We start from the raw sequence: 25,164 nt of genomic DNA on the forward strand, positions 1-25,164 counted from the left end.
CTTATGTTGGACCATTCTTGCATGCCTGGAATGAACCCCACTTGGTCATGGTGTATGATTTTTTTAATGTGTATTTGGATTCGATCTGCAAGTATTTTGTTGAGGATTTTTGCATCTATATTCATTAGGGAGATTGGCCGGTAGTTTTCCTTTTTTGTAGCATCTTTGCCTGGTTTTGGTATTAGATTGACGTTAGCTTCATAAAATGAGTTAGGTAGTGTTCCATTTTCTTCAATGTTTTGAAAGAGTTTGAGTAAGATTGGTGTCAGTTCTTTCTGGAAAGTTTGGTAGAAATCCTCTGTGAAGCCATCTGGCCCTTTGGGAAGATTTTTGATGACTGATTGGATCTCTTTGCTTGTGATGGGTTGATTGAGGTCTTCTATTTCTTCTCTGGTCAGTCTAGGTTGTTCATATGTTTCCAGGAAATTGTCCATTTCCTCTACATTATCCAGTTTGTTGCCATACAGTTGTTCATAGTATCCTCTTATAATTTTTTTAATTTCTTCAGGATCTGCAGTTATGTCACCTTTTTCATTCATTATTTTGTTTATATGGGTCTTCTCTCTTTTTGATTTTGTCAGTCTAGCTAGGGGCTTGTCAATCTTGTTGATCTTCTCAAAGAACCAACTTTTGGTGTTATTTATCCTCTCTACTGTTTTTTTGTTCTCTATGTCATTTATTTCTGCTTTAATCCTTGTTATTTCTTTTCTTCTACTTGGTTTAGGATTGGTTTGCTGTTCATTTTCTAGCTTCTTCAGTCACCTTCATTTCTTTATCAGTTCTAATGCTCCTCAAATAATCTGGGATATTTCATTTTTAGGAGGAACAAACATTTTAACTTTTTCAAAAAAAATTTATGACATATCAAAAAAAGTATCAAAACAATATTTTGGGTACTCCATTTTATTTTCCTTTTAAGCTTAAATAACAATATAACAGAAAGGAGAGGGCATGGCCTTTAGAGTCTGACAAACATGGCTCAAATCTTGCTTCCTCAACTTAACAGTTGCTTGATCTTAGCCTTAACATCTAAACCTAAGTATCCTCCTCTAGAAACAGAAATAATACCACCTAACAATAACTGACTGGTTTTGAAGATTAAATGAAATAAGCTATTTTAAAGTGCCTGCTCCAAACTTCTCATACATTGATAGAGACATTTCCCATTAAATATTTAAGATAGAAATTCTGTAAAATAAATTACAAATGTCCCTGCTTCCTTAAACAGAGAGAAGATAATAAGTAACTCAGGTCGCATGGTAACTTAGTGGCCCATGGTTAAGCATTCTGTCTCTACTAAGGCCCAGTAGCAGGCCAAGAGCTGTTTCTCAAATGGAGAGTAGTTATCTGCAGAGGATGGTAAAGCTTTACTCCAAAATCCTAAGGGCCTGCATTGTGATTCTCCTACAGGAGCCTGCCAAAGGCTCCAGACAGCATCTTTATTTGCCACTGACTCTTCCAGCACCACTGGATCAGCCGGATCATATGCTCCAAGTGGTACAGCAGCTTGCACAGCAGCCTGGACCTGTCGCAGAGCCTCATCTTGTTCCATTCCCCATTCAAAACTAGAAGCTTTTCTGGTCACTTGGTAAATGGGCCTGAGTAGCACACCCAAATGAGGAATATGTTGTCTCCAAAATCCAAAGAGGCCAACTAAGTGTTGTGCCTCTTTTTTGGTTGTAGGAGGGGCCAGATGCAACAGCTTATCCTTCCCCTTAGAAGGGATATCTCGACAGGCCTCACACCACTGGACACCTAGAAATTTTTTTTTTTTTAGTTAAATTCAGTTTTATTGAAATACATTCACACACCATACAACCATCCATGATATACAATCCACTGTCCACAGTATGATAACATAGTTATGCGTTCATCACCACAATCTATCTCTGAACATTTTCCTTACATCAGAAAGAACCAGAACAAGAATAAAAAAATAAAAGTGAAAAAAGAACACCCAAATCATCCCTCCCATCCCACCCCATTTGTCCTTTAGTTTTTATCCCCATTTTCCTACTCATCCATACACTAGATAAAGGGGGTGTGATCCACAAGGTCTTCACAATCACACTGTCACCCCTTGTAATCTACATTATTATCTAATTGTCTTCAGGAGTTCAGACTGCTGGGTTGGAGTTTGGTAGTTTCAGGTATTTACTTCTAGCTATTCCAATACATTAAAACCTAAGACATGTTATCTATATAGTGCATAAGAATGTCCACCAGAGTGACCTCTCGACTCCATTTGAAATCTCTCAGCCACTGAAACTATTTCGTCTCATTTTGCATCCCCCTTTTGGTCAAGAAGATCCTCTCAAAATGAAATAAGCTTCAGTGGCAGAGAGATTCCAAAACGAGCCGAGAGATCACTCTGGTGGGCACTCTTACGCACACTTTAGACAACCTTTTTTAGGTTCTAAAGAATTGGGGTAGCTGGTGGTGGATACCTGAAACTATTAAACTACAACCCAGAACCCATGAATCTCGAAGACAGTTGTATAAAAATGTAGCTTATGACGGGTGACAGTGGGATTGGGAATGCCATAAGGACCAAACTCCACTTTGTCTAGTTTATGGATGGATGTGTAGAAAAGTAGGGGAAGCAAACAAACAGACAAAGGTACCTAGTGTTCTTTTTTACTTCAATTGCTCTTTTTCACTCTAATTATTATTCTTGTTATTTTTGTGTGTGTGCTAATGAAGGTGTCAGGGATTGATTTAGGTGATGAATGTACAACTATGTAATGGTACTGTAAACAATCGAAAGTACAATTTGTTTTGTATGACTGCGTGGTATGTGAATATATCTCAATAAAATGATGATTAAAAAAAAAAAAAAAAAAAAAAAAAAAAAAAGAAGATCCTCTCAGTCCCACGATGCTGGGTCCACATTCATCCCCGGGAGTCTTATTCTGCATTGCCAGGGAGATTTACAACCCTGGGAGTCGGGTCCTATGTAGGGGGGAGGGCAGCGAGTTCACCTGTCGAGATGGCTCAGTTAGAAATAGAGAGGGCCACATCTGAGCAACAAAGAGGTACTCAGGGGGAGACTCTTAGGCACAATTATATGCAAGTTTAGCCTCTCCTTTGCAGTAACGAGCTTCATAAAGGCATGGAAACCTAGAAATTTTACGGAGGTGCAAGGCCCCAATATTTTTGTTGGATTTATCTCCCATCCTCTGCCACGCAAATACCTTACCAACCAATCTAGAGCATTTGCTACTTCTTGCTCACTAGGTCCAATCAACATGATATCATCAATATAACGGACCAAAATGATGTCTTGTAGGAGGGAGAAACAATTAAGATCCCTGCAGACAATATTATGACATAGGGCTGGAGAGTTGATATACCCCTGAGGAAGCACAGTGAATGTAAACTTCTGGCCTTGCCAGCTGAATGCAAACTGTTTCTGGTGGTCCTTACTAACAGCTATTGAGAAAAAAGCATTTGCCAGATCAATAGCTGCATACCAGGTACCAGGGGATGTGCTGATTTGCTCACGCAATGATACCACATCTGGAACAGCAGATGCAATTGGAGTCACCACCTGGTTAAGCTTACGATAATCCACTGTCATCCTCCAAGACCCATCTGTTTTCTGCACAGGCCAAATAGGAGAGTTGAATGGGGATGTGGTGGGAATCACCATCCCTGCATCCTTCAAGTCCTTAAGAGTGGCATTAATCTCTGCAATCTCTCCAGGAATCCGGTATTATTTCTGGTTTACTATTTTGCTAGGTAGGGGCAGTTTAACGGCTTCCACTTGGCCTTTTCCATCATAACAGCCCTCACTCCATGAGTCAGGGAACCAATGTGAGGATTCTGCCAGTTGCTGAGTATGCCTATTCCAATTATGCATTCCAGCACTGGGGAAATAACCAGGGAATGGGTCCAGGGACCCACTGGGCCCACTGTGAGACAGATATGAGCTAAAACTCCATCGATCTCCTGACCTCCATAAGCCCCAACTCTGAATGGTGGACTAGAGTGACGTTTTGGGTCTCCTGGAATTAATGGTTCTTCTGAACCAGTGTATAATAATCCCTGAAATATCTGATCATTTCCTTTTCCCCAATGCACAGTTACCCTGGTAAAAGGCTGTAGGTCCCCCTGGGGAAGGCTGGGAGGAAGATTAACAGTATAAATTTTTGGCAGTGTAACAGGGTCCTTCCCCAAGGGTACCCGGCCTTCCCCTCATTCAAGGGGCTCTGGATCTGTAAACTGTCTCAAGTCTGGAAATTGATTAAGGGGCCGTGACTCTCTTTTTTTGTAATTCAAGGTGGACTTTTGTTCACTTGACCTAGAATTCTTATGCTTATACAGCTCAAACAAGAATTTAGTAGACTGCCCATCAATTTTACTGCTAGGTACTCCATGATCTACTAGTCAACAACATAAGTCTCTGAGAGTCAGATTATTTTGACTGCTGCCTGAGCCTGTTTTCCATTATGGTAGCCACGCTCACCTTGTCTTTCATGATTAACTGCTGCCACGTGGCTTCTGCTGACTCAGAATCCAATTATCCCCACTGTGTTTAAGGATTCAAGCTCAGTGACAGCCGTTCCCACAGTAATATCTGACCTGCAGAGAAGGGCGACTACAGAGCTCTTCAGGGATGATGGAGCTAGTCTCACAAATTTATTCCTCACAGTCCTGGTAAAGGTGTGTCCACTGGACATTCCAGAGGTGTGTGAGCAGGTCTTCCATCTAGCATTCCAATCTCTCTAAGCCTTTAAAATCCCCTCCTCTACATTATACCAGGGTAGTTCTGGCATTTCGACCTCAGGTAATATCGGCTACCCTTGGATCCACGCTTCAGCTAACCACCCAAACAAACTGTTAACACCCTTTCTAACCCCTCAAGCTACAACATTGAATGCAGAATCTCTGCTTAGTGGGCCCATATCAGTAAATTCAGCCTGATTCAACTTTATATTCCTTCCACCATTATCCCACACTCTTAATATCCATTCCACACATATTCCCCTGATTTCAGTCTGTATAAGCTGGAAAACTCATACAGTTCTTTTGGAGTGTAGCATACTTCCTCATGGGTCACACTTTGTACCTCACCCTTCAGGGCCTGTTGGGGCTTTAGTCTAGTTATAGGTCTTGAAGCAAAGACTAGTGGTAGGGGTGGATCATTAGAAGAATTAGAAGTATCCTTCAAGCTATTTACCTCAGGATAACTTTTTGCAGTTTCATCTCGTGAAACAGGATTATTCTCTCCAGACAGAGGAGTGAGGGCTGCTTCCTCAGGGGAGGTGATTACAGATTTAGCAGGCACTAAAGGGTTAATCTTTTTAGGTGGAGGTTGGACAGCAGGCTCCTTAGGGCAGACTGGAGGTAGGGAAGCTGTTTCCTCAGAGCAGACCAGAGGTGTGGGGGGTGGGGGGGCCTGTTTCCTCAAGACAGACCACTACAGGTATATCTAACAAAGACTCAGCAGAATCCAGAGTTCCAATGTCCTCACTGCCATTATTATCAATCCATATGGCCCCATCCCAAATTTCAGGATCCCATTCTTTTCCAATCAATGCCTTTACTTTAACAGCAGACACCCTGAGAGGGTGAGATTTTAGTTTACATTGTAAATTTGCTACTAGCACAATGAGACTCTGGGTCTGGTTTTCAGAAATCTCAAGTCTGTGGCCACAGGGAATAACTTTCAAGACACACACAGAAACCTTTACATTGGTCATACAGTGCTTAAGTTTTAAATGTGAAGCCTTTAGCTCATCCCTTTCTCATAAAACTTTATCCAGCATATCGAAGAGCAACCAGCCAACATCATTATACCTCTTAACTCTGCAAACCTCTGTCACCAGAGCCTTGCTTTGTACAAGAGTATGATTAGGAGAATCAAACAGTGATATTTTGCATATCTCCACTGCCAACTCACGCCATGGACTGTCAGTGCCATCCTGATTATTGGAAATGGAGTCATCAGTGCCTTTGAATCTAATTAGAGCAGAAAACCAATTGTAAAAGCCCATTTTAAGATTCTGTTTCTCAAGAACCACTCCCAGTACCAAGTTGCATTAGTTAGGGTTCTCTAGGGAAACAGAATCAACAAGAGATATCTATAAATATAAGATTTATAAAACTGTCTCACACAACTGTGGGTATACATGAGTCCAATTCCGTAGGGCAGGCAGATTGGCAACTCCAATGAAGATGTTCAATGAACTCCTCAGGCAGCGAACTGGCAACTCCAATGAACGTTTTTGATGAACTCCTCAGGAAACGAACTGGCAACTTTGATAAACTCCTCAGGAAATGCTTCGCTGGTCAGCCAAAGAAGAACTGAAGGTCCTCTATATGTCTCGATTAAAAGTCTTCAACTGATTGGATTAAATTCAGCTGACTGCATTCTCGCATTGTGGAGGACACGCCCTTTGGTAATGTAATCAGTCACAGCTGCAGTCAACTGACTAATGATTTAATAAACTAGCCTTCTGGTTTATTTACCAGCCACAAATGTCCTTGCAGTAACATTAGGCCAGTGCTTGCTTAGACACCTGGGTACCATCACCTGGCCAAGTTGACACATGAACCTAACGATCACAGTACTACAATTTAGTAACCGAAAATACAAACCCAATAGGAAATAGTCAAAGGATATGAAAAGGCAGTTCACAGAAAAATAAAATGACTTATAAACGTATGAAAAGATGCTCAATCTCACACAACATCAAAACAACCATGATATACCATTCCCTCTCAGAGAGGCAAAAGTTAAAGGTTAATAAAATTTTTAGTGTTGACAAGAGTAACAGGAAACAGGTAAACTCATACTGCCGCTGGAAGAATAAATCAGTTTAATCTCTTTGGGAAAAAATGTGGCAGTATCCATAAATGTTTATAATATACATATCCTTAACTCAAAAATTCTTCTTCATGGAATGTACCCTATAGAGAATGTAGACTTACAAAGATATTCACTGGAGCACTGTCTATTACAACAAAGAAAAAAAAAAGATCACTCTAGTTAACCAATATTCACTCCTAGGGTACTAATCAAATAAATTATTACAACTCTATAACATGGAATATTTATGCAGTTGTTAAAAACTAGGTAAAAATATATTATCTGTACCATCTCTATATATAGATCTACATGGAAAAAATACGCATTAAAATCTTTTGGTAGTTTACAGAAAAAGAACTTTTCTGGGTTTGGGGAATACAAACGAAGAAGGGAAAAGTGAAAACTTTCTATGCTCTTTCGTAGTTTTTTTTTTTTTTTTAAACCAGGTGCATATACAACATCAGTCAACTTGTGCTATGAAGTAAGAGGAATTCAATGTAGAAAGAGTACTGAATTCTTGACCCAGCTCACTACTAAACTGTAGGATCCCGAACAAATCATTTATCTCTAAGCCTCAGTATCTTCATGTGTAAAATAAAGACAATACTCAGTACATAGCTGACAGCTCTAAAGTAACAAAATAAAAGTAAGGTATTTTAATCATTCAATTAATTAAAATTCTTATAATTTCATAAACATTATCATTAATACTTTTAGAACACCCACTTTCTTCTATTTAACCCTAATATACTATGCTAAGAATCATGTTCAACAGATTGTAATTGTATCAACTACAAATCTTTAAAATGTAATTCCCAAGATTTCAGTAGACACACTTATTTTTCTGCTTTTGCCAATCCAAGACCCCCTTGCCCCAATACTATTCTAAGAATAATTCAAATTACCTTTTCAAGGCTGAAAAAGTTAGTAGTGTTTCTAAATGTGTTGAGGTCTGTAGATCTCTTTTTCTTACTGAATGCTGCTGGATATTAGATAAAGAGAGGATATCGTAGTCTGACAGCAAAGAATCAAGCCTTTCTGAAATAAAGGTAAAAAAAGTTATTAGCACCTAAAGCTCCAAACTGATTGTAACATCACTAAAATGGGAGAGCCAGACAATAAACTCTTCCTGAAAAATGGATTATAAAGTACCCAGCATGAGCTACATTCTTACCAAAAATAAAAATTTTTTGAGCCTAAATTAATCAACGTCTAACTTTGTTTTTAGGACATAAAGGGAATTAGATGTCAAGTTAAATAACAACCTGAGGAAGCAATGAGCCACACCCAGAATGTCAGAGTTCCTGCAGAACAAATGACCCAGTTTCTTCAGGAAATAAACAGCAACAGTGGAGACTTTAACAGACAAAAAAAATGTAGCAAGCAAATGCAAATTGTATGAAACTTTTTGGTTCCTAGGTCACACAAACCAACTGTGGAAAGACATTTGAAACAATTATTTGAAACATGGATTGTATATTAATTTTGATATCTCAAAGTATCACATTATGCAATAAAGTAACTTCTAAATAAAAGACACTTCTAGCTTGTAAATTTAGAATTTTGAAGATTGAGATGGCCAACTCAACCTGTCCATTTGCCAACCTGGATTAAATCAATTCCTTAAATAGTTTATGTGTACTAAGAAATAGCAACAAAGATTTAGGGCCTGTGCAAACCAAAACTGGGAAAGTAAATCTTTTGTAAGAAAATTACATATTGCAAACTAAAGAGCAAAAAAGTGGTGGTATCCCTATCACTGCTGCCCTCAACAGACATGGCAACCTATCCGTACACCTGACACCAGAGAGTATAAGTGAAAAGACCAAACTAATCCCTAGAAAAAATCAAAATGAATGACTTCACCAGACTGAGCTGGCACCCAAGAAATACACAGAAGCACTGCTCCCAAAGACAGAACAAGCACAAGTAAGTTCTTACTTGGTAGAGAACAAGAGTAAATACAGCAAAGCATATGCTACATCTATAAACTACTTTTCATCAACAGTTAACTCTGCTGCCTCCTCCAAAATCAGAAGGATTTGGGGAAGACAACTTGGATCACTTGCATCTCTTTAAAAACAGTCTAAAAATATTTGATTTGACGCTCTCCTTCTTTCTCAACAAATATCACTACAGAAGCAAAGGTATTAAAAATTATTCCACTGAATGCAGAACATTCTCAAAATATAGAAGCAGGAGCTTAAAATACAAGTTTACTGCTACTGATGGTAAATATGCTTACAAACCATATTTCTCCCCTTTACCTTCTCCTAAATCTTCAATTGATTCATTCACTACTGTGTCAGGCACAAGTCTTAGTGCTGGAGGTACAGCATTAAATAAAACAAATTTTGTTCATTTTGTTTGCCTCATGGAGCACATATTAAGCGTGGAAGAGACCAGACAATGCACATGTAAATATAAGTCAGTCCTATGGCTATTAAAGCAGAATAAGAGATAGGAAAAGTGGAGGGGTTGGTTTCTATAAGGTGATCAAAGACGAAAGTATCTCACTGTTACATAACATTTGAGAAAACTTGAAGAAAGCAAAGGGGTAGGCATGATGCTATCTAATGAAAGTAAATGTAATTGAAGTTTATTTTTAAACTCAAGATCAGCTAAATCAAGTGACAGCAAATTCTACATTTGCTAGGTACCATCCATTTTCTGTTTCAAAATTTCCTTATCAATTTAATCCAGAAGAAAACTGCTTCATAAGGCATCACTTTCATGCCAATGGATGGTTGTTCGTGGTTTTTGCCTTGTAATTACAATGCTTACAATTGGTAATGACACCAATGGAAAATTTTCAAGAAGCTCACCATTTATTTAACAATTTTTGAGTGTTCACTATTAACAGGCACCATGCTAGGTGTTTTATGTGCATTACGTCTGCAAACATCCTTGGGGTGTTATCCCTAATTTAACAGATGGGGAAAAAAAAAAAAAAAGACTCAGAGAGAGTAAGTAATTTGTTCTATAATACAGAATTGGGATTTAAACTTGGACCTGTCCAGCTCCAAACCCAAGCTTTATTGATGTCTTGTATTTGAAACTCCTTAAAAAGAGTCCAGCTCTTCTTTGACTTGTACCTTCTATTTTTGTCTCCTACTTTCTGATGTGTCAACCAAATATAACTTCTCCCTCTGAACTCAAAGCCCTTTGTTTATAGCTTTCTCTTGGCACTTTTTGGTTACATTTGTCTGATCCCCCAAATAGACTGTAAAATGGCCAAAAGGGAGCTATTCGTCACGTATCCTTATTTCACAATACCCAGCATAGAGTCTTGTGAATATCAGCACACTCAAATATTCATAAACTACATAAATATTCAATGATGAGTTGCCAATATGATCCTTTAGCTCTTCAACTTCCCTGATGCAGGTTAGTACATGAACTCAGTTTCATTCAAGATCATAATCACTCCCACTGACTAAGATATTTAACCTTAATGTTGTGGTTTCACTGTCAAAAACATAGGCCAGTCGTTCTCAAAGTGTGGTCCCCATATCAGCAGCATCAGCATCACGTGGGAAATTGTTAGACATGCAAATTCTCTGGCCTCCCTGCAGACCTACTGACTCAAAAATTCTCAGGGTGGGGCCCAGAAATCTGTGCTTACAAGGCTTCCAAATTTGAAAATGTTGAAGTTTGAGAACCACCGCATTAGACTAATGTGAAGAAACAGCTCAGAGTGAAAGAAAAACCTTTAAGCACAAAGATGTCCGCTGTTCATCCCTGCATTGTTTTTTAAGCACAAAAACTATAAACAAGGTAAATTAATAACCGGAAATTATTTAGATAAGTTATAGCACTTCCAAATGACCAAACACAAAACAACTGTAATCTTTTAAAATGCTCTTTACAAGTTTTTAATACTGAGAAATATTTAACTGTAATTTAAATAAATAAAAGTAGATTAAAAATTATTCACATTGCATGATCTTAACTATGTACAAAAACAGGCCAATGAAATTGTAGTTCTAAGCCAATTTGGGGAGTGCTGAAATTTAAGGAGTTATTGCAAAGAACATGGCTTTTTAACTGGAGATCTATTTTTATGAAGCAATGTAAACGGACTAGGAAAATAAATTTTTCACATTAAAAAAAATATAGGCCTAGAAAAAAAGGGGGGGTGAGATAGTAACATTATCAGTTGTTATCTTTGGGTGTATTTTCTAGAGTAACCACTTTGAACATCTACCTTGCAAAAGCACTTTAAAATACTTAACTAGAACCAGGAATAATTAGTAAATAATCTGGAAAAACTGCAGGGCGACAACCGTGACTGTCGACACATTGTACACCAACCTGGATTGAGTGGAATGGCTGAGATCGCAGCATAAAATTTTTAAGGAAAAACTGCAGAACTGCACCAGGAGCCCCCTCCCTCTATGGCAGGCTGAGCTGCAAGACCTCGCTGTGGGAGAAAGCAGCATTCCCAGAGCAAGCAAATATAGTTCAGCTTAGCTCCAACTGGGGTTTTAATTAACAAATCTAGACTGCTGAATACAAGCTACAAACATAGACAAACCCCTAACAAGCAGCAATGTACCCTTAGGTCGCTCCCAGTGGACAGGAGGTGGGACTGACGGAAAAAAAAAATTAATTTAAAAAAAGAAGGAAAAATACAGAAGCTTTTAAAGACGACTGACCTTAGAGAGCCAGAAAACGCCTGTGCCCTGGGAAAGGGAGCCCAGGAGACCAGCTGCTCTCTCTGACCAACAGGCAAAACTGGGGGGCCGTGGACTGGCTCTGAAACAGGGCTTTCTTTCCCTTTTTCTCTCTCTCAATCTGAGTGGTTGAGTGAAGAGAACCTCAGCCATTTTCAGTTCACAGCACTCTGACCCAGACAGGGATGGAGTTAACAGAGTCAGAGAGACAAAAGAGTAATTCGAATGCAGAAGACAGCTCCCCAGGGGGTGTATCTTCCCTAAGAGGAAGGAGGAGGCATTAGTGTGGCCCTCCCTTCAGAACTCAGACCCCAGGGCCTGAGGGAAAACAGTCAAAACAGAAACAACCTAAGGGGAGAATTAAAGAGGCCACACCTCCTTATACCAGTTGGGAGCGACAGGCTGACAGGCTGGGCAGGTTAGGAAAAGCGCAGTGGCTAGAGACTTCACAGGAAAGTTGGTCAATCTTCTATGACACACCCTCAGGGAAACTTGACACTGAATATAGCCCCATTCTGAGACCTGAGCCCATTCTGGTGTGGGAAAATCTGATTAGGGTAACCAAGGAAACCAGATGCCTAGACAACAGAAAACTACAAATTACACTAGGAAAAACAAAAATATGGCCCAGTCAAAGGAACAAACTTATACCTCAATTAAGATACAGTTGAGATATTGTTTCACTTTAATGAATCAATCAATCAAAGATTTTCAAAGAAATATGCTAAATCAATCCAAAAACCAAGTCAATGAGGTCAGGGAATATATGGCAAAAAAAATGAAGAATACACAGAAAACACTGGGCAAACATAAGGTAGAAATCGAAAGTTTGAAAAAAAAAACAACTGGCAGAATCTATGGAAACAAAAGGCACAACACAAGGGATGAAAAACACAATGGAGACATACAATAGCAGAGTTCAAGAGGCAGAAGAAAACATTCAGGAACTGGAGAACAAGACAACTGAAATCCTACACACAAAAGAACAGATAGGGAAAAGAATGGAAAAATATGAGCAACATCTCAGGGAACTGAGTGACAACATGAAGTGCATGAATGTACATGTCATGGGTGTCCCAGAAGAAGAAGAGATGGGAAAAGGGGCAGAAGCAATAATGGAGGAAATGATCACCAAAAATTTCCCATCTCTTATGAAAGACATAAAATTACAGATCCAAGAAGCACAGTATAACCCAAACAGAATAGATCTGAACAGACCTATGCCAAGAAGCTTAATAATCAGATTACCAAACATCAAAAACAAAGAGAGAATCCTGAAAGCAGCCAGAGAAAAGCAATCCATCACATACAAAGGAAACTTGATAAAACTATGTGTGGCTTTCTCAGTAGAAACCATGGAGGCAAAAAGGAAGTAGTGTGATATATTTAAGATACTGAAAGAGAAAAACTGCCAACCAAAAAGCCTATATCCGGCAAAACTGTCCTTCAAATATGAGGGAGAGTTTAAAATATTCTCTGACAAACAGACAATGAGAGAGTTTGTGAACAAGATACCTGCTCTAAGGCACCCATATCCCGAGCCCTGGCCTCTCGCCTTATACCCCAGACAACATGAGCTTCACCACCCACTCCACCACCTTCTCCACCAACTACCAATCCCTGGGCTCGGTCCAGTTGCCCAGCCACCGGGTCTGGCCGGCTAGCAGCATGGCCAGCGTCTATGCAGGTGCCAGGGGCTAAGGCTCCCAGAAATCTGTGCCCCGCTCCTCTAGCTCCCAGGGCAGCTGGGGGTCTGGAGGCCTGGCCAGTAGGATGGCCATCGGGATGGCTGGGGGTCTGGCAAGAATGGGGGGCATCCAGGGCAAGAAGGAGACCATGCAAGCCCTGAACAACCGCCTGGCCTCCTACCTGGACAGGGTGAGGAGCCTGGAGACTGAGAACTGGAGACTGGAGGGAAAAATTTGGGAACACCTGGAGGAGAAGGGATTCAAGGTCAGGGACTGGAGCCACTACTTCAAGATCAGCAAGGAACTGAGGGCTCAGATCTTTGAAATTTCTGAAAACAACACCTGCATCATTCTTCAGATTGACAATGCCCGGCTGGCTGCTGATGACTTCAGAGTCAAGTATAAGACTGAGCTGGCCATGTGCCAGTCTGTGGAGAGCAACATCCATGGGCTCCGCAAGGTCACTCATGACACCAATGTCACTCGGCTGCAGCTAGAGATGGAGATCGAGGCTCTCAGGGAAGAGGTGCTCTTCATGAAGAACCATGAGGAGGAAGTAAAGGGCCTACAAGTCCAGAATGCCAGCTCTGGGCTGATCGTGGAGGTGGTTGCCCCCAAGTCTCAGGACCTCAGCAAGATCATGGCAGACATCTGAGCCCAGTGTGACAAGTTGGCTCAGAAGAACCAAGAGGAGCTGGACAAGTACTGGTCTCAGCAGATTGAAGAGAGCACCACAGTGGCCACCTCTCAGTCCGCTGAGGTAGGAGCTGCTGAGATGACACTCACGGTGCTGAGACATAGTATCCAGTCCTTGGAAACTGACCCGGACTCCATGAGGAACCTGAAAGCCAGCCTGGAGAACAGCCTGAGGGAGGCGGAAGCCCGCTATGCTCTGCAGATGGAGCAGCTCAACGGGGTCTTGCTGCACCTGGAGTAGGAGCTGGCACAGACCCGCAGAGGGGCAGCGTCAAGCCCAGGAGTACGAGGCCCTGCTGAACATCAAGGTCAAGCTAGAGACTGAGACTGCCATTGTTCTAGTTTGCTAATGCTGCAGAATGCAAAACACCAGAGATGGATTGGCTTTTATAAAAGGGGGTTTATTTGGCTACACAGTTACAGTCTTAAGGCCATAAAGTGTCCAAGGTATCACATCAGTAATTAGGCACCTTCACTGGAGGATGGCCAATGGCGTCCGGAAAACCTCTGTTAGCTGGGAAGGCACGTGGCTGGCGTCTGCTCCAAAGTTCTGGTTTCAAAATGGCTTCCTCCCAGGACATTCCTCTCTAGCAAGCTTGCTCCTCTTCAAAACATCACTCACAGCTGCACTGAGTTCCTTCTCTTTGAGTCAGCTCATTTATATGGCTCCACTGATCAAGGCCCACCCTGAATGGGTGGGGCCATGCCTCCATGGGAATATCTCATCAGAGTCATCACCCACAGCTGGGTGGGGCACATTCCAAGCAAATCTAATCAGCACCAAAACATCTGCCCCACAAGACTACATCAAAGATAATGGCATCTGGGAGACACAATACATTCAAACTGGCAAAGCCACCTATTGCCGCCTGCTAGAAGACGGAGAGGACGTCAGTCCCAGCGACGTCCTGGGCAGCAGCAACTCCATGCAAACCATCCACAAGACCACCATCTACAGGATCGTGGATGGCAAAGTGGTATCTGAGACTAATGACACCAAAGTTCTGAGGCACTGAGGCAGCAGAAGCAGGGTGCCCTCTGGGGAATCGGTGACCAGTAAAAACTTCTACATCTTCGAAAAAAAAAAAAAAGATTCCTGCTCTACCTGCTCTACAGGAAATACTAAAGGGAGCACTACACGACAGATAGGAAAAAACAAGAGTGAGAGGTCTGGAACACAATTTTGGGTGATGGAAGCACAACAATGTAAGTACACTGAACAAAGATGACTGTGAGTATGTTTGAAAGAGGAAAGTTAGGAGCACATGGGACACCAGAAGGAAAGAGGAAAGATAAAGACTGGGACTATATAACTCAGTGAAACGGAGAGTGCTCAAAAATTGTAATAAAATGCACAAATATGTTTTTACCTGAGGGAGAACAAATGAATGCCAACCTTGCAAGGTGTGAAAAATGAGGTGGTATTGGGGGAAAAAATACAATCAATGCAAACTAGAAACTACAGTTAACAGAAACATTGTATTATGCTTCCTTTAATGTAACAAAGGCAATACACCAAAGCTAAATGCCTCTAAGAAGGGGATATAAGGGAGGGGGATGGGATTCTTGGTATTGATGATGTTGTCTGACTCTCTTATTGTAGTTTAGTTTAACTCTATCTTTCCTTTTTTTTGCTTTTTAGCTGTCATTTTTTTTTCTTTCTTTCCTTTTCTTTTGTCTCTCTGCCTTCTTGGACTCTTCCTCCTTTGTGGAAGAAATGGAGATGTCCTTATACAGACAATGGTGATGGTGGTGAATGCATAAATACATGATTATACAGGGAACCATCGACTGTTCACTTAGGATGGAATGTATGGTGGATGAACAAGGCCATCTTAAAAAAAAACGGGTTGATGAAGAAACCTTGAGGGCACTATGTTGAGTAAAATAAGTCAGACACAAAAGGACAAATATTGTATGGTCTCACTGATATGAACTAATTATAATATGTAAACTCATAGACATGAAATGTAAGTTACCAGGACAGAGAACAAGGCTAAAGAAAGGGGAGCGGTTGCTTATAATGAGCAGAATGTTTAACTAGGTTGAACTTGAGTGTTTAGAAATGGACAGAGATGAAGGTAGCATGTTATTGTGGGAATAAAAGTGCTGAATGGTGTGTGATTGTGGTGGAAAGGGGAAGCTTAGAGTCACCTATGTCACTAGAAGGAAAGCTGGAGGTTAAAAGATGGGAATGTATAAAACAGTGAATCTTGCGGTGGACAATGTCCATGATTAACTGTACAAATATTAGAAATCTCTTTCATGAACTAGAACAAATGTATACACTATAAACAGAAGTTAATAATAGAGGTGTGTATAGGGGAAAAATATTCCTACTGCAAACTATGTACTACAGTTACTAGTATTTTAACCTTCTTTCAACAGTAAAAAACGTACTATACAAATACTATGAGTCAATAATGGGGGGGTGGTTAGGGGTACGGGAGAATTTGAGTTTTCTTGTTTGTTTTTATTTATTTTCTGCAGTAATGAAAATGTTCTAAAAACTGAAAAACAATTAACTGTGGTGATGGATGCACAGCTGTATGATGGTACAGTGGGCAACTGATTATGCACTTTGGATGACTGTATAATATGTGAACAATCTCAATAAAATTGAATTAGAAATATTCTTAATTAATATGTGTCAATTGTAATTTATTCTCTTTTAATAAGGAGATATCTCAAATCTGGATGTTCTGGAGCCATTACAAACCATATGGTAAAAACAGCTCTTCCTTTATACAACAAATTGGGAGATAATGCTCTTGCTATTTTCTATTCACCAGCAAGTAACCTCTCCGATACTTAATATTTTATTGCACATCGCTTCCAAAATCCCAACATGAATAATCCCAATTTTTCTATAGATTTTATAACAGAATTTATATTTCCCCCCTTCCCAGAAGTTTATCTATCCCTTATTCATATCCAAATCTCTCAATAAACTTAAGTATAAACCACCTGCCTTCTTAGAGTTCACTACAGTTAATACTAGACAATGCTATAAAAACTGTATTTTTTAGCTCAGTAGATTGTCATATTCTTTCTTAAAAACTCCACAATAGCTGCCCATCACTGTAGAATGAGACCTTCCTTACTTTCTACAAGTAACTCCAGCCATCACCTCAAACAACTCTGCTTTTCTCATTTCAGCCAGTTCCAAACACAAATTAGAAAATAACAAGTAAATGTAATTCAAAAGATCACACTAGACTGCTCTACTATTTAGTACATTGTTTCTATTCTGCCCTCCCTGCTCTTCTCTGCCATGTGCTAGGTTTCCCTCCCTTGGCCTCCTGTGGGGTCCTCCTTAGTGACCCTACCCTGCCTTACTGCTTCTGAGTCTTTCCATTTTCCCCCAGCTCTCCTCTCTTACATACATATTCACTCTTGTTTTTTCCCTTTTCCCTTATCCATTTATTCAACAAATATTTATCGAGACATCTTATCTTCCTTCCAGGTACTTGATCTCTACACAATGCAGAGAAAAAGAAACAAATTTCTAGTGCTGTGACATTGTGACCATTAAACAAAAACTTACCTTTAAGTGGGTCAAGTGCCAAGACAGGAATTTGCAGATGTTACAGAAGGACATAGCAGGGCACTGACCCTTGCCTGGCAAGCCACGGTTGCTTTCACAAGGAAGCAGTATTGAAGCTAAGACCAAAAGGATGAGGAGACAGCCAAGAAAAGGGGAAAGGAGGAGACGGTTTTAAGTAGAGGACACAACATATGCTGAGGATCAGAAGAAATAAAAAACAAAAGCAATTCAGTGAGGCTGAGTGCAGAATGACAACGAGAACATGATGAGGTATGAGGCTAGAGAGGGAGGCGGAGGTCAGGTCATAAAGGTCCCTGGACTAAATTAAGGATTTGGGGCTTTAGATAAGGACCACAGAAACAAATGCAGGAAATTTCATTCTGATTGCAGTGTAGATAATGGGCTAGAGGGGAACAAGGCTGGAGTCAGGGACATCAGCTACTAAACTGTTGAGAATACAGGTGGGATCACTAGAAGAGTCCTAGGTTTCTGGCCTGGGTACCTGGGTAAAAAGTGGTACTGTTTAATGGAGAGGAAAAGTAGGAACAGGTATGGGGGAGACAGTGATATAAGGGGACAACTGGATGCTGAAAGATTCTAGAGTTCCTCACTGTATGTTGTTCCTTTATATACAGTTTGCAATTACATTGCTCATTCACACAGAACTGCTCTTGCACTAAGTCATCGTATGTTTGTAGATACTGATGTATCATACAGTAATTTTGGGTGGGGAGAAAGCAAATCTGTTACTACATGATTCTCAACAATGATATCAGTAGTAAAATGCAGCTGATACTTTGTTCCTTCTATATGTTCTCAAAGAAGAATAAAGAGAAAGCTGGAGCTTCATGTCTGCAACACATGGCCTTCTAAATATAGATGTGAAGTGATCTACAGAAAATCTGATAAATTTTCCACTCTACCCTTCTCTTATACCTGAATTGTTTCATCTCTGGGATAAGTATTTATGGCCATTGACTTTGGTACAGTGGCCTAAAATACACCCATATTTCTTTTATCAAATCCAGAGTCAACATTTTAGGCTAAAACTGATTTTCAAATCAGTTTTTCAAATTTTTAAAAAGTAGTTTAAGCATTTTAAGTGGCATTTAATGTATTTGAGGATAGTATAAATGTGTTGTATAGACTATTGAATGAAGAAGGTAAATTTATGGACTTTTTACATTAATTTCTCTTTATCAGTCTTTTTTGCAATAAATTGCATTTTCCTAGAATATAATTTGGAAGTATAACGCAGAACCCCTGTAGCATTCTCACTCTCCATTTCTCTGTTGCATGCAGTACAAAGAGTTCCCTCAAAATGACATTATCAGTGTCCGGGTCCTACTGCTGATGTCAGAAATGGAAAATATAAAGCCAGGACTGCTGTAAAGCATTTATTCTGCTTGGGCAGGAGGTGCATGAGACCTGATTCTGCTCTTCAGCATTCCCCTCTAAGACTTGCAGCAGGACAGAGAAGCAGCATGGCAGACTGCCGTGCGATAGCCTTTGGCATGAATGTATCCTTCCCTTGGGACTAAGAGATGAGAAAAGGAGATCAGTGTTCTCTGGGGGCCAATGTACTCTAGAGCCTGGGAACTAAAAACTTAATTTTATGGGTTTATAACGGTTAGGGAAGCTGGAGCATGAGAGCTCCTTCAACTAATTCCCCATCAAGAGCACCTTCCTAGGGCTGGAATCTGGGCCAACATTCTTTAGCTAGAACAGTAACATGGAAACTCTGAGCCCAAAAGAAAGTCAACTAAGCCCAAGGTAAACTCAGGTCTCTGAAGAGATGTAGGATTAGTAAAAAAAAAGGTCTATAGCTGAAATTGATCTAAATTCAGCTTAGGAAATGAGACTACTTCCACAATTTCCAGCATCCCTGCCTATTCCTAAACTTCTTCTCCTATGCTCTTTCTTCTAGTCAAAAGAATAGATGACAAGTAATTTGGGATATGTTATATTTAAAGTGCATGTGAAACAGTGAGGTGGAAACATCAAGCGGGCAGCTAGATATATGAGTCTGAAGCTTCAGGGAGCAAGACTAGGCCAGATATAGATAATTTAGTAATTATCATAATACAGTCAAATAGTAAGTAAAGCCAGGGTAGTCAATGAGACTTCTCAGAGTCTACAACTCACGTTTGAAAAAAAGGGGGGGGGGGCGGGGATACCCATCTCTTTGGATGATTTTAGAACTAAGTTAAGTGATACATGCAAAAGCACTTTATTTCACTTCTCTACCTCAGTGAAGCCTATTCCTGACCCTCTTTCCCTACCAATTTTTTTTCATACTTTTTTCAAATTATACTCTAGCTGCATACACTTACCATTTCTCACAAATACAAAGTGGTGAAAGATCCACAAATCAATCACACTTGACTTTGGAGGATACCTACACTTAATATTCTGAAAAAAACCTATGAAGGTCTCAAAGGTTTTCTCTAGATTCCCCATCTTGGCTACAGGTCCATCAGGAGAGTCCTTATTCCCCCTTTTCCACATACCTAACCTTAAATCTAAACTTAACTCTTCCCTTCTTTGTACTCTAGAAATACAGTTTGTCTCTCTGAATAAATAGCACAAAGGAGAGTTGTATTAACTCTCCCTTGGAGCAGTAAAGGCGGTTACCTCCATTTCAAAGGAAAGCAGCCTGTAAGTAAAATTAACATCAAAAGAGGAAGCCAGATGTCAAAATACTGAGCAAAATGGTGCTGTCAAAAATGCAAAATGAGGACTGCAATATGGAAAATCCCCAAGCCAATAATCTGAAGGTAAATTTCGAAATATGTTTCAGATACAAACTTTCATCCCTCATCTGTGACATATATTTTTTCCTTCCACCCACTACATCCTCTTTTATTAAAAGTAACACAAAGGGAAAAAATTTTGAAATCACAGTGAGACTTACACACCCCAGCTGCAACTTGAACGAGATATCATTATGACTAAGCTCATATGACTCATAACTTTCCTAAATTGTGCCATGCATAACAGTTCAACTGAAAGCATTTCGGATGACCTATGTAATACTCTAAAAGCCATGGGTCTCTCATATATATTTTGTCTTTCAGAAAAGTGTTGTTAAATGCCTAATTAATATTTAGTACTATAGTTATGATAATACTTTCAGGACAAGCAGGTTAATAAACAATAAACCATGCTCTTGGTTTATTATTATTATAATAATAGTAGGGTTAAGTTAAAACATCAAATTATTTCCTGAGATGTCAAACACACAAAAAAAGTCATTCTTCAAAAGAGAAAAAAATAGCCACAAGGCATAGTGTGAACCTGACAACTCACTTCAGCCTTTGAGATTCATTTTTCCTCCCTGCTTATTAAAAAACTATACATGAGCTCTAAGGTTCACTTCAATCCTAACAGTTTCTAAGTCCCCCCATCAGGAGTCCTTATTCCCCCTCTTCACATACCTAATCTTAAATCTAAACTTAACCTCAAGTATCACTTGCTTCAGGAAGCCTTCACTAATCTCCGCAGGCTAGATTCAGTGTCACTTCTTAATCTACTACTCTCTCCATGTTGTTTTAAATTGTGTTTAGAGTTCTGTATGTCCCTCTACTCCACCATACTATAAGATTTTTTTTTCTCTTTCAGCTATTTTTTATTTAGCTTGTGTTCAATGCAAATTAATTTCATAACATGAGACATTACTATGAATCAAAGCATAAATACACAAACACAATATACATTCCAAAACTTATATATCATTCAGATATGAAGCAAAAGGAAGTGTTCATTCACATATACAGTACCCTGAGATCTGTTGGATCTGTTTGTTTCATGAAGATTTCTAAAGATAAAAAAAATGACTAGCTATCAAGCCTACTGTAGCCATATAAGATACTGGAACATCTAAGCATCAGTGTGACCATGAAAAACAAAAATTCATGGGGTGTCTATTTTTAAAAAGGTTTGTGTGCACTGGGGCAGTTGTAAAAGATTTACTTTCCAGAATCAAGCCAACTTTAGGCTTAGGATCAAGTTCTAACTAGAAATAGTAACTGATACAGAAAGTGTTCCAAATGTGGCTACTCTGATTCATAAAGTAAAGAAAAAAAAAAAAGGATTTACAGAAAGAGTATAAACATTTTTGCAAATTTCTTGCAGGACAGGTTCCAGTCGTCAATTCCCAAATCCTGGATTTATATTATTTTTGGCTCCTTCACATTTGCCTTTTAAGTTTCAAGAACTGTCAATTTTACCTGCAAAACGGATCACTTACAAAATTGTAAAAAGTATTCGATATATGCAGAGATCAAAAAAAAAAAAAAGAAGCATTTTGAAACTGGTTAAGGTCAGTGCACTTCTACTCTTTAGAATGAGTATAACTAAATGAGTCTGGTGCTATTGTTGGATGGGAATATGATGGGAAATGCCTACCATTTGATTTCTTAAGTGTATAAGATTTATTCATTATGCGTGCACTAGGGGTTAGAGTGCTGGCATATGTCAATTACTACATAAATCCAAAGCCTCAGAAATAAGAGTTCAGTTCCCAAGAGAACAGTAATAGTTTACAGACTTTATCAGCATTAAATTAGTACTGGTGAAACAGTACATGGAGAATTTACACTAACACCTGGAAGTTCCTTCTAATGTACATATAAATAGATTCATGGAAGCTTTTATATTACCTAATCATTTCATGGCCCTATATAGTTCATATACCAAAAGAAAACTGAATCTCCATTTCATACCCTATTGTTTCCCTCTAGATAAGAAAAAATCTATTTGTTTTTCAAGGTAGAGTCTTAAGTGTCCATATTTTTTAAGTCACATTTAATGAAATAATTTTTTCATTTTGGGTGCTGTCATGGCCCCCCAAAAAGGCCATGTTCTTTTAATCCATTCCTGTGGGTGCAGACCTATTGTATGTGGGACCGTTTGATAAGGTTATTTCAGTTGGGATGTGACCCACCCCATTCAAGGTGGGTCTTTAATTCCCTTACTGGAGACCTTTGTAAGACGATAAAACAAACAAACAAACAAAAAAAAAAAAAACAGAAAAAGCCAAGAGAGCACAGAGAAGCCCCAGAGAAGCTGAGAGACAAGGACACACCCACAGAAGCTGAAAGAGGAAGCCACTGAAACCAGACGCTGAAAGCCATGAAACCTAGGAGAGACGGACCAGCAAATGCCAGCCATGTGCCTTCCCATGTGACAGAGGTGTCCCAATGCTGGCAGCCTTTCTTCAGAGAAGGTATCATCCTGTTGATGCCTTATTTGAGATATTTTCATGGCCTTAGCACTGTGAATTCATAAGCCAATAAATCCCCATTGTAAAGCCAACCCATTTCTGTATATTGCATTCTGGCAGCTTTAGCAAACAGAAACATCTCTCTTCATCTACTACATGAAACTCCAGTAGATTTAGTATTGGCATTCATCATCTAGGCAAATCCTTCACACGTTCTTCAAACAAGTCAAACTTGGGATTCTCAACATTTCCTGCATCAATATGGTATGGAATCAGTAGATTAGATAAAGACCTGTTTTTGACTTGCCACCCTGGACTTTAGATGCCATTTGCATTGGGTTCAGAAGATGGGGAAACTCAGATGTTTATTGGCCTGGGTTTCTTAACAGTTGAAATGTAAAAGGAGAGTGAAACCACAAGGATGCTGACAGCAGACTCCAGGGCACTGTCATCTCCTGGAGTGGTGGCATTAGCTGGACTTCGGGCAGCAGAGGTTTCAATAAATTTGTGTGGGTAAGAGCAGCGCCAGAAGAGCATCCCCAGCCCGAGCCTGGCCACCATCGTTTTGTCCATGTCCTGCTCTTTTGGCAATGTTGCACTTCTTGCTAGATGCGTCAACCACTGGCAAGAGGAAGGCGCAGGCAAGGCAGGAAGCATGGTGGCCAGCGGGACCTTCCATATGAGGACGATCACAGAGGATACGGTGCTGCCTGCCCACCCACACTTCCCTCCTCTGCCACCAGCCCCGGCCTACCGCCTCCTCCTACCATAAGCTTTTCAAAGGCTGTTACTGTCTTTTCTTTATATCATTAATGCCATGCATGATACTTGGCCTACAGTATGTAGTCTTCATGCATTTAGCAAATAAGTATTAAGTTAAGTCTACGCATTTTTCTGATACAGATGATCTGCATTTTGCACATAGCACATAATCAAGAAGGAAATTTCATGATATATGAATGTTGATAACTGATCTAGAAAGTAAAGTTTTTCTCTATACCATGTATTTCCCTAGGATTCATACCAGTTTTATTTTTCCACATGTAAACAACCACATAATCAATAATATAAATCAAACAGTTGTGTTAGGATGACAAAAATATAATTTTAGTATCTCAAAATATACGTTCATTCTTTTTATTAAAATTTACCCTTAAAAATGAAGCAGGCAACATGGGACACAACTCCCAGGAGTGAGCCTGGCCCAGATATCAAGAGATTGAGAATGCCTTCTTGACCAAAAAGGGAAAAGAAAAGTAATAAAATAAGGTTTCAGTGGCTAAGAGATTTCAAATAGAGTCTGTCCTGGAGATTATTGTTATGCAAGCTCCAGCTAGATATTCCAAATGGCCACGGTATGCCAAGCCCTAACGAACAGTAGTCCCCCAAATCCTTAAGAATACCCAGGTCCCTATCAGAGGCTCTATGAAAGTTTCACTCACTAAGTTTATTTCTCAGAAACTTAAATCCTCCAAAGTGTTCCTATGCCAGATAAGTGCCAAAACCCAGAGGCAACAGCCTCTTCAATAACATCAACCAGATGCATACCACTTCACCATAACGTCGACACCCCTTTTCAATATGAATAAGTTAGGGTGGTCAGTGCCCAGATATCCCTGAAGACTGAGACAGTGATCAAATAAAAGGGAGGAGGAGCAACAGACAAGACAGGATTTAACAAAGGATTACAAATACTGAATCTTCATATAAAATTTTTCTTTTACTCTCTAGGGTATTAGAACAACTAGAAGGAAATATCTGAAATGGCGAAACTGTAACCCATAACACTCTTTGAAATGCATTCTCTATTTGTTTAATTGTACTTTGAAAGTTATCACTTTTCTAATATATTTCACAAGGAAATAACTGAAACTGTGGAACTGTAATCCATAACATACTTTGAAATTTGTTCTGTAACTACTTGTTCAAATCGTACTTTGAAAGTTATCACTTTTCGGTATATATGTTATATTTCACAATATAAAAAATAAAAAAAAAGCAAGCCATTAGGCTATCTCTCCATCCTGGGATCATCCCTACTTCAAAATTCTCCTTCAGTTTGTATTGACTTATTATCCCATCTCAGCACTTCCTAATAGACTCCCTTACCTTTCATTAAACTAGTCACTTACAATACATCTCAATGTAAGACAATCACAAGGCAACTGCCTTCAATACCCGTATCAGTCAATTACCATTTTTGTCCATTAAATATGAAAGAAATTACCATGTAACAAACTAAAGCAAAAATTCTAATTATACATAAAGAAAACCCACATGGAATCATGGTGGAATTTGGGGAAAAAAATAGAACCATGAAGTCATGATGCTACAACTCCACACACTAAGAAAATATACTGTTTCATGCTTTATTATTAATAAATCAAACTGTCTTACATGTAAACTTGTGAAGGCAAAGGACCCTAAAAGACACTGTAAATTTAAACAAACTTTCTCTTCCGCCAAACTCACATCTCTTAATGCAAGTCCATCCTTAAAATCCAATCTCTCTAGAAAAT

The 25,164-nt window shown here is 39.4% G+C and overlaps 1 protein-coding gene across 2 annotated transcripts in view; it reads right to left on the reverse strand.

Annotated features, from left to right (window-relative positions):
* Positions 1-25,164, reverse strand: part of ADAM17 (ADAM metallopeptidase domain 17) — a 79,150-nt gene that overhangs the window by 53,002 nt on the left and 984 nt on the right. For both annotated transcript variants that reach the window (XM_037813471.1, XM_037813470.1), the window contains exon 2: positions 7,720-7,852. In XM_037813471.1, coding sequence (XP_037669399.1) covers positions 7,720-7,852 — 133 coding nt within the window. The remainder of the gene's footprint in view (positions 1-7,719; positions 7,853-25,164) is intronic.

Source organism: Choloepus didactylus, chromosome 20 (genome assembly GCF_015220235.1).
Source record: "Choloepus didactylus isolate mChoDid1 chromosome 20, mChoDid1.pri, whole genome shotgun sequence".
NCBI classification, from domain to species: Eukaryota; Metazoa; Chordata; class Mammalia; order Pilosa; family Megalonychidae; genus Choloepus; species Choloepus didactylus.